Source organism: Dendrobates tinctorius, unplaced genomic scaffold (assembly GCF_039654945.1).
Source record: "Dendrobates tinctorius isolate UK_male_01 unplaced genomic scaffold, ASM3965494v1 ptg000069l, whole genome shotgun sequence".
Lineage (NCBI taxonomy): Eukaryota > Metazoa > Chordata > Amphibia > Anura > Dendrobatidae > Dendrobates > Dendrobates tinctorius.
In genome coordinates, this window is record NW_027361737.1 from 24,159,425 (window position 1) to 24,170,492 (window position 11,068).

Genomic DNA, 11,068 nt, shown 5'->3' on the forward strand with positions numbered 1-11,068 from the left:
AAAAGAAGAATAGATACCAATAAAAGTAAAATTAATTGAGACATCAGTAGGTTAAATGTTTTTGAATATCCATATTGAATCAGGAGCCCCATATAATGCTCCATACAGTTCATGATGGCCCCATTAAATGCTCCATACAAAATACGCCCCATATAATGCTGCACAAAGGTTAATAATGGCCCCATAAGATGCTCCATAGAATAATATGCCCCATATGCTGCTCCATAAAGGTTATGGCTCCATTAGATGCTCCATAGGATAATATGCCCCATATGCTGCTCCATAAAGGTTATGGCCCCATAATATGCTCCATGAAGGTTATGGCCTCATAAAATGCTCCATATATGCCCCATTTGCTGCTGCTGCAAATAAAAAAATTGACATACTTACCTCTCATCGCTGGGGGCCAGGTGCTGGTGTTCTGAGCAGGTGGGGACACCGGCGTGCTATGGGGGCCAGGTGCCGGTGTTGCCGCTGACTCAGGGCCCCGGCGATATAAACCTGTCCCTGTTCTACCACCACGCGCCGCTCTGTCTTCCGGGTCCTCTGTCAGTGACTGTTCAGGCAGAGGGCGCACACTAACTACGCTATGTCATTGCGCCCTCTGACCTGAACGTCACCGCCAGGGGACGCGGAGGACAGAGCGGGACGCGGTGGTGGAATGGGGACAGGTGAATATAGCATGGCTCCCCCTGTCCTCGTCATACTCACCCCCTCCTGGCACAGTCTCTGCAGCCCCTGCTTCTCCCATGGTCTCCGGCACCTGTGTTCAACGGTCACGTGGTACCGCTCATTAAAGTCATGAATATGCGCATATTCATGACTTTAAGGAGCGGTACCACGTGACCGCTGAACACAGGCCCCGAAGACCATGGGACAAGCAGGGGCTGCAGAGACCGTGCCAGGAGGAGGTGAGAATGATCTGACACCTGCACCCCCCCCGACCCCCTGGTATATGACTCAAGTATAAGCCAAGAGGGGCACTTTCAGCCTTAAAAAATAGGCTGAAAATCTCAGCTTATACTCGAGTATGTATGGTACATAGAAAGCTCAGCGTACCTGCAAGAGAAATTGACATGTTGTGAATTTGAAGCATGCACCCCCGGTCAATTTACTCTTAGTAAAAAAAAATCACAGTGGGCAGGAGATTTCTATAAATACCATTCACTTTGCTGGACCTGTAAGAAGCAGCGTCAAAAACTCACCAAAAATTCCTCACGGGAACACAGCCTTAGACTATGTTTACGTTTGTACAGTACATTCTGCTGAACATATATATGCCTGAGTTGCAAAAAACTCTATTCAAATGTAAATGCCAATGTATCCTGTAAGATGGCTGCCAGACAGGTCCTTGAGGGGAGATATATATCATTGAGGTTGGTAGCTTTAGTGATGTACTCTGGGAAAGCTGGCTCCAGTACATATAGTGCTAAGAGAGTTAATTGGGTGTATCATTCCCGGGTTTATGAGCAGTCAAAGAGATGGGTAGGAATGGTTGCTCACATATCCCCACCCCTGGGGCGTGGTATGGCAAATAAAATGGAGATCAGTTGTCTCATTCAGTGGAGGTGGGTAGACCCCCAGTGTGTTGGTCCTTGCTAAGGACTCAAGAACTGGACACTAATCCAAGCAAGTGAACCCGCTGTAATGACTATTTACTTTGTGTTCTCACTTTGTGTGGGAAAAGGATGGGTTTTTGTTTGGTTTCCAGAGAGGTTTATGAAGTCTTAATAAACCAGTCTGGAAATTTTACTGAAACTGCAACTGAGTAAGTAGAAAGAGAAAAAAAAAAGTTTTTCCTTTAAAAAATGTAATCCTTTAATGATTCCAAAAAAGTTTTCACACGATTAAAAACTCCACAGACAGTGTGAAAATATGAGAGCAAGCGACATGTTTTGATCTATTACAGATCTTTCTCAAATCAGTGAGTAGAAACCTTACAATTGGTGCCAGAAGCAAAGCCATGAATCCTAAGAGGCAGTGTAACTGCCCCAGAGGTACAGCATGCCCTGTATAAAAGCTACTGCAGGAGCGAAAGCTGACAACATGGAGGAGTTGATAAAGCAAATGCTGCAGGCTTATCTCCAGCAGCAACAGCGATGGCAGCAGCAGCAACAGAAGCTGAAGCAGTTGCAAAAGCAGCAGATGCAGCAGCACAGGCAGCAGATGGAATTCCTAGCTGAGGTGATCTGTGGCAGGGCAACGGCCCCACCTCAAAGTCAAGGTGATGACTCACAAGTGAGGAAGACGGTAAGGAGAGCCTTTCAAAAGATGACCCCATGTGATGATGTTGAGGCATTCCGGACGGTTTTCGAAAAGGTGGCAAAATTGTCTCCGGAGCAGTGGGCACAGGTTCTGGCGCCATACCTAACAAGAGAACCGCAGAAGGCCTGTTATGACCTGGCGTTGCAGAACACAAAAGAATATGCCAAGTTGAAGATTTTGATCTTGGCGTTCTTAAAAGTGACTCTGACTGGCGCAACAGGTGCACCACTGGGCCTATTGCGGTGACAACCTCCCAGTCCCACATGTTCAACCTTCTAAACCTGGTCCATAAGTGGTTGCAACCTGAATCTTCCTCCCCAGCACAGATGGTGGGCAGGGTCATTATGGACAGGCTCATACACTCCTTTCTGAGCCAGTGAATCCTGGATTGCCCAAAGAGATCTCCGGAATGCTGATTACCTAGTGGGCCTGGTGGAAAGGTTCCAGGCGGTCAAGAGTTCCTTGGGCAAGAAAGGGGTCTTAGCTTCTTCATACTAGGGTCCTCAAAGGGGGACTGACACCCAAAAGAGGGAAACTAAAGCCACATTTAGTGAGAATCCAAGAGCCCAGGAGGTGTTTCAGCTGTTGCCAAAGGTCCCACCCAACGTGTTTTGTTGAAGCTGTCACATTGCCACCCATTGCTCCATGACCACTGAGCCAATGGATTGCGGTGTAGGACAGTGCTGCTAATATTTTGTATACCCTGACTGCAGTGCTGTCCCTTAACCAAGTGAGGGACTGCAAACATTACCCGAATCAATAAACGGAGTGCAAATGACTGGTCTGTTGGACTCGGGTAGCTTGTTAACCTAACTATGGTCCACAATTCCTTACAGGCTGATTCCTGGGAATATGGTGGGTGCTAAAGACTACCCTGGGGCCTGAGTGGTCATAGACAAAAACTGTGGCACCAAATCCCATAAGGTTGGTGTAGTCAAGGACCTACTGTATTACACCCTTCTATAATAGGGTGGAACTTTGCATTGTTTTGGCACTTGTGGAGGAAAAGGAGGATGCCTGGTTCTCCAGACGACAGCCAGGTCGCTCCTAAAAAAAAAACCAAAACCCTTGTTGTAAACTGCAGCTGATGGGTTTCCCTTTGTTGTGCCTGTTGGAGCCTGGGGGTCGAGAGAACTCAAAAATGTATCCTCACTGGCCTGTAATTTCCTTTTTTGAAGCTAGGGACAACATTTACCCTTATCCAATCTTCTGGGACTTCTGTTTTCCAGGCTTTTTCAAAGATTCTGATTGGATTCTGATTCTAATGGTTCTGCAATTTCTTCTGTTATCTCTTTCAGAATCCTAGGATGTAATTCATCTGGACTAGGAGATTTAAATTCATTTAAATTAGCTAAGTGTTCCCTCACCATCTCTCTGTTTATTGATAGTGTGGATTCTTTTATTCCTTCGATGGCACATAAAGATCAGTTGATGTTATAATTGCTTTCTTACAGAACACAGATGCAAAATAGGATTTTAAAAGTTCAGACTACTTAACATCATTTTTGACCACTTCACCCTTTTCATCCTGTAAAAATCTTATAGCATCTTTGACTTTTCTTTTGCTTTTGACATACCCCCAAAATTATTTTTCACTACTTCTACGTTTCCCTTGCAAGCCTCATTTCAGTACTAGCTTTAGCTTTTCTATTGCTTGCCCTGTATTCCCTGCAAACAGCGTTAAAATCTTCTTTAAATATGCCCCCCCCTTTCCATTTGATATACATTTTTTTCCTTTTTAGCAATTGATTAAGTCCTGTGTTCATCCATCCTGCTGTCTTTAAATGTTTCCAGTTCTTCCTTCTTTTCGTAATTGTCACCGATTGTGTAATGAGAATTTAATTTAGAAAAATCTCCAATCGTTCTTGGACATTTTTGTCCTTTAGAACATCCAGTCATTGGAACTTTCCTACCCTCTTTCTGAGTCAATTAAAATCTGCCTTTCTGAAATCCAACTTTGCAGTCTGAGTGCTCGCTGGTCTTTCTCGTCTTGCAATCCAAAATTGCTGCCCCTTAAATTCCCAGGCACCATTATTTCCTCAGCTATTTCCTCCCCTATGTCCAAGATTGTATATCCTCTTGTTCTCTCTTCTACCTTTTGAAAGTTAAAGTTGTCAGCAAGAGAAGATAATAATTTTCTGGACCTATTACTTTTGCCTGAGCGAGATTCCCAACAAATATCTGAATAGTTAAAATCTCCCACGATCACTATGTTGTACTTTTTTTTTAAAACAGAGATATCTGATGTAAAAAGAGTTCATCCATATATTCAGTCTGATCTGGTGGCCTATAGTAAACAATTACAAGAGTGTCCTTTCTGTTCTTCTCTCCTTGTATTCTTACCCAAACATTTTCTACAGAGCTACCAGTCTCTGAAGCTTGGATCTCAGTGGAGATACACTTTTTTAACAACATGCAATGAAATACCAAGTTGTAGCCTTCAAGGTTTGTATTCCAATCATGTGTATTATCCCACCAAGTTTCAGTGATGCCTATGACATCACACCTCTCTCTCTTCCTGTTAGCAGATCCAATTTTCCTTGATTATTTCTCATGTTCTGTGCATTTGTATAGACACTTTTTAGTTTGTAGTTGGTATCTTTTGCTCCTCTTTTTTCATTCAGTTTGTTGTTTCTGTTATTTATTTCTGTTTCTAATAGCAGACTTTATAAACCACTCAGTAAACCAAACAAAAAGACAGCCTTTTCCAGCATAAAGTGAGAAAACAAAGTCCATACAGTATTGCGAATATGCCCATTTGGATTAGCATCCAGTACTAGAGTCCTTAGCAAGGACCAAAACACTGGAGTTCTGCACACCTCCAGTCACAGACACTGAATGAGACAACTGATCTCTATTTTATTTACCATACCATGCTCCCAGGGAAATATGTGAGCAATCAAACTTGCCCATCTCTTTGACTGCTCATAAACCCGGCCCTGATACGCCCTATTAACTCTCTCAGCACTATACATGCAGGAGCCTGCTTTCCAGGGCTACCAACCTCAGTGATACTTATCTCCCCTCAAGGACCTGTCTGGTGGCCATCGTACATAAACCCCCTCTGCCCAAAGACGGAGGGCTTGGCACCTTCCGCCATCAAACAGTGGACCCCAAACAGTGCATCAGCATTGCAATGCAGTTTCCCGGACCTATGCTCTGCATGTAAGCTAAAATCCTGAAGTGCTAGGAACCACCTAGTCGCTCGCACATTGTTCCCCTTCTTCTCCCTCATCCACCTCAATGGGGCATGGTCTGAGACTAGCCTGAATTTCCTGCCTAAGAGGTAGTTCCTTAGAGTGGCCGACCCACTTGATGGGCAAACATTCTTTCTCCACTATGGAGTATTTCTAGCAGGATTACAGCTTCCGACTTAGATTACATTATGGGCTGCTCTCCCCTATTCACCTCTTGTAATAAGACAGCGCCAAGCCCAACATTTGACTCGTCCATCTAGACCACAAAGTCCTTAGAGAAATCCAGTGCCATCAACACTGGCCGTTTACACAGGGCTAGTTTCAGTTCCTGGAAGGCTGTTCCAGGTTCTGGAGACCACTTAGCCAATGCTGACTTTGTCCCTTTAATGAGGTCCGCCAGAGGGGCAGCTATCATGGCGAAGTTAGGGATGAACTGTCGGTATTAGCCCATGATGCCTAGGAATGCCCTGATCTGCTTCTTTGAGAGGTTATGGCCAACTCTGGATTGGGTCAACTTTATTTATTTGTGGATCTATTTCGCGCCAGTCTATGACATAGCAAAAGTATTTAGCTTCTTCCATGCCCATGGTACATTTCTTCAGGGTTATGGAAAACACCACCTTCTGTAGAGCATCAAGTATCACCTGTACTTCGCTCAGATGGCTTCTCCAATCCAGGCTGAAGATCACGATGTTATCCAGGTAGGCCGCTGTGTACTTCTTGTGGGGAGCTACAATCTGGTCCATGGCTCTCTGGAAGGTGGCCGGAGCTCCTTGCAGCCCAAACTGCATCCTTGTGTAATGGAAACAACCATCTGGTGGGAAGTAGGCTGTCTTCTCCTTGGCATCTTGTGGCACAGGAATTTGCCAATACCCTTTCGTGAAGTCAAGGGTGGTAATGTACCAGGCTAGACCTAACCTTTCAAATCAGTTCATCGACACAGGACATTGGATATGTATCGAACTTAGAGACCTCATTCAGCTTCCTATAGTCATTGCAAAACCGCCATTCTACATCTTGTTTCAGCACCAAGACTAGACCAGCCACTTTTGGACTCTTCAAAGACTCCCAGGCTCAGCATCTGGTTCGCCTCTTTCGAGATCACCTCTTGGCGGGTTTCTGGAATCCAATACGGCTTTAAGTTCTTCCTAACATGAGGCTCTGTGAGAACCTCATTCTCTATGACCTGAGTACAACCCGTTGATTATGAGAACAGGTCTCTGAGTCCACGGGGGGTGGTGGTAATATAACAGCTCAAAAGGGGAAAAACCAAAAACCAGTAGCAGCTTGTGGGACTTCTCTGATGGAGAATATGTACGGCAGTAGACAATCCCAGTCTTGTCCATCATTCTCTACGATCTTATTTAATATGGCCTTCAAGGTTTATTAAACCTTTCCACCAAACTGTCCATCTAGGGATGGTAGACTGAGGTCCCGAATGTGTGATTTGCACCTTTGACATGAACAGAGTCCCATGGTCCATTAGGATCTCCTTTGGCAACTCTGTACTGGAAAAGATATGGCCCAAATCTCCCGACCTATGCATTTGGTGGAGGAGTTTCGTAGTGATACCAGATAGCATAGTCCAGGATCACCAGGATATACCAATGTCCTCTGGCGGACTTGACCAGGAGTCCCACTAAATCCATGGATATGCAATCAAAAGGAACCTCAATGATGGGCAACGGCACTAACGGGCTATGAAGGTCAGCTGGTAGGTGGGAAAGGACCTACAATAGTTAAAGATTTCTCCGTGATAACTGGATCAGTAGAACCTCTGGAGCCTTACTTCTATACCTGTAAAGGTCTTTGAACAAATTATTAAACAGCATGTATGTAAGTACTTGGATAAGAATACAGTAATGAACCAGTGCCAGCAAGGGTTTGTAGCAAACAAGTCTTACCAGACTTACCTAATTTCTTTCAACAATGGAATCACTGACTGATCAGGTAGATGTGGTAGATATAGTATATCTCGACTTCAGCAAAGCATTTGATAAATTATCTCATACTATCCTTATTGAAAAAATGACCCAGTATTGAATTGACAAGGCTAAGTTAGGTGGATTCATAAGTGGCTCAGTAATCATATTTAAAGAGTGGTAATAAATGGTTGCAAATTGCCTCTTCAGAGAAAAAGAGGACTTGAACTCTATAGCGCCATCTGTTGGTAGTAGCGATCTTACAAGTCACAATAAATGGTTGCACATTCAATTAGAAGATTGTTTCAAGTTGGGTACCACAAGGCTCTGTCCTGGCCCCAGTGTTGTTCAACATTTTTTAAATGATCTAGATAAGGGAACTGAAGGTAGACTAATCAAATTTACAGATGATGCAAAGTTAAAGAGGGATATCTAACACTAGAGAAGACAGAGAAAGGATTCAGAAGGATCTAGATAAGATTGAACAATGTGCAGAGACTAATAGAATGGTATTTATCAGAGAGAAATTTAAGATTCTACATCTGGGCAAGAAAAATGGAAATTACATCTACAGAATGGGAGGAATAGAACTAAGCAACAGCACAAGTGAAAAAGACTTGAGTATACTAATAGATCACAACAGTGTAATGCAGCAGCAATAAAGGCAAACACAGTTCTAGGATGTATTAAAAGAAGCATAGAGTCTAGATAATGTGAAGTAATTATCCTTCTCTAGTCCTTCTTGATCAGGCCTCCTCTGGAATACCTGGAATACTTTGTACAGTTTTTGGCATCACATTCTAAAAACAACATTGAAAAACTGGAGCAAGTTCAAAGAAGAGCTACCAGGATGGTGAGCAGACTGCCAAGTATGTCCTAAAAGGAACGGTTAAAGGATCTGGGAATGTTTAGCTTGCAAAAAAGAGGGCTAAGAGGAGACTTAATAGCTGTCATCAAAGATCTGAAGGGCTGTCACAGTGTAGAGGGATCATCATTATTCTCATTTGCACATGGAAACACGAGAAGCAATGGAATTAAACTGAAATTGAGAAGATGCAAATTAGATATTAGAAAACCTTTTCTACATTGAGGGTGATATGATTGGAACAGGCTGCCATGAGATGTGGTGAGTGCTAATTCAATGGAAGTCTTCAAACAGAGACTGAACAGACATCTGTCTTAGATGGTTCAGTGAATCCTGCATTGAGCAGCGGGTTGGACACGATGACCCTTGAGGTCCCTTCCAACTCAAACATTCTTATTTTTTTAGTAAACCAGCATAGACTTTTTTTTTACTGAAACCCCTTCCTGTGCCTACCTCAAACACAACAGAGTTACTAGAAACCTTACAATCCAGAGCCTATAATGGGCAAATTTGGCGGTTTTTTTGGACATACAAGAAATATAATTGACCAATTTCTTTTGGTCCCCAAGAAACTATAAAAGACAAATAAAGTTGTTTAATAATTATTCTCAATAAGAGGAATGTTGAAATGTTTTAAATACACTTAAATGATATACTGTATATTTTCTTGTCTGCACCACACACACACACACTTGCATTTGGTTTTCCCATGTATGTCTGACACATAAATTACATGTTTACAGACGTTCAAATGTGAACCTAAGCTAATACTCATTTCTCCTCATGAAAGGGATATTCCAATCTCGTCCATTTAGAACATATGCACAGGATACTCGCTAACTGGAAGGTAGATGCACGTCCCACCCTTAGGGCTCATACTCACATGCGAGAAACTCGGACGAGTCTCGCACGTCAATACCCGGCACTGCCGCCAGCACTCGGATTGGAGCGTTCAGCTGCATAGAAATACATGCAGCTGAACGCTCCGATCCGAGTGCCGGGGATTGACGTGCGAGACTCGTCCGAGTTTCTCGTATGTGAGTATGAGCCCTTATCTCAAGAAACAGACTCCAAGGTTTGCCACTATCAGTGTCGAGGGGGTCAGAATTTCCCTTCATTTGTGGAAATTCTCCACTGACATCAGCACGCAATGAGATAAACAGGGGTCACATTGGAGGGTCCTACATCTATTACACATTTATGGTATATCTTGTGGATATGTCATTGTATGAGATAGGGATACCTCTTTATGGATTTGTAATGTTTACATAACTAAAAAAAATACATGAGAATTTGTATAATTATTGTGTTACTGATTTATACAATGTAATAAACAAATATACATAGAGAAATACATGGAAAAGTGATACATAGAGAAAAAGTACATATAGATTGCTTAGATTAGCAGCTGCAGCCATTCTCTGCTATTACCTGGGTTTGTGCTCATAGACATAGTGATCTCTCAGCGCTGTTCACTTTCATCCGTGTCCCTTGATTTCTTTGCTATATTTAGGTGTGTGTGATAACTCACGTACTTTTCCCCAGTGAGAGTGTTTTCTCCTCTGATTTCTGACTACCTTTTGACCGTGCCAGTGCCACTCTTGTTCCACAGACTCCCCCTGTAATCTTTGCTCTCTGTGTCAGTTCTTTTAAAGTTTTTCTTTGTTCTGTCCTGTTTGCTGACCCTAATAATTGTTGCAATATTCATTCCCTCCCGCTCCGCTCTTTCTCCCTTTGTAAAGATTAATAATTGACTTCAGAAGCAAAGGCCACCATGGACATTACAATCTGGAGCATAATTTAATTTACTGTAATAAACCTATCACTTACAATTTGCAATGACACTACAATCTATAAAATCATTTATACTCGGCTGTCAGATTCCCTGCTATGCTGTGACATTTAAAGAATAGAGCTAACCCCTTTACCCCCGAGCGTGGTTTGCACGTTAATGACCGGGCCAATTTTTACAATTCTGGCCACTGTCCCTTTCTGAGGTAATAACTCTAGAACGCTTCCATGGATCCTGGTGATTTTGAGACTGTTTTTTTTTTTTCGTGACATATTTTACTTCATCATAGTGGTAAAATTTCTTTGATATGACTTGCGTTTATTTGTGAAAAAAATGGAAATTTGGCAAAAATGTCGCAATTTTCCAACTTTGAATTTTCATGCCCTTAAATCACAGAGCTATGTCACACAATATACTTAATAAATAATATTTCTCATGTCTACTTTACATCAGCACAATTTTGAAACCCAAATTTTTTTTCGTTAGGAAGTTATAAGGGTTAAAATTTGGCCAGAGATTTCTCATTTTTGCAACATCTTTTTTTTAGGGACCACATCACAGTTGAAGTCACTTTGAGGGGTCTATATGATAGAAGATACCCAAAAGTGACACCATTCTAAAAACTGCACCCCTCAAGTTGCTCAAAACCACATACAAGAAGTTTATTAACCCTTCAGATGCTTTACAGGAATTTTTGGAATGTGGAAAAAAATTAACATTTAACTTTTTTTTCCCAAAAAATTTACTTCAGATCCAACATTTTTTATTTTGACAAGGGTAACAGAAAAAAAGGACCCCAAAATGTGTTGTGCAATTTCTCTTGAGTACGCTGATACCCCATATGAGTGAGAAAACCACTGATTGGGCGCACGGCAGAGCTCGGAAGGGATGGAGTTTTTGAATGCAAAATTTGCTGCAACAATTGGCGGACGCCATGTTGCATTTGAAAAGTCTCTGGTGTGCCTAAACAGTGAAAATCCCCTACAAGTGACACTATTTTGGAAACTAGACCCCGCAGGGAACTGAT

At 42.5% G+C, this 11,068-nt stretch overlaps 1 protein-coding gene across 2 annotated transcripts in view; it reads right to left on the reverse strand.

The window, feature by feature from the left end:
- LOC141095289 (allantoinase, mitochondrial-like) overlaps positions 1 to 9,964 on the reverse strand; it is a 56,721-nt gene extending 46,757 nt beyond the window's left edge. Inside the window, exon 1 of one of the 2 annotated variants that reach the window (XM_073581224.1) lies at positions 9,681 to 9,963. In XM_073581224.1, the coding sequence (XP_073437325.1) occupies positions 9,681 to 9,702 (22 nt within the window). In that variant the 5' untranslated portion in view covers positions 9,703 to 9,963. Of the gene's footprint in view, positions 1 to 9,680 lie in introns of both variants that reach the window. The other variant, XM_073581226.1, reaches the window with a different exon arrangement.
- Positions 9,965 to 11,068: the final 1,104 nt, after the last annotated feature.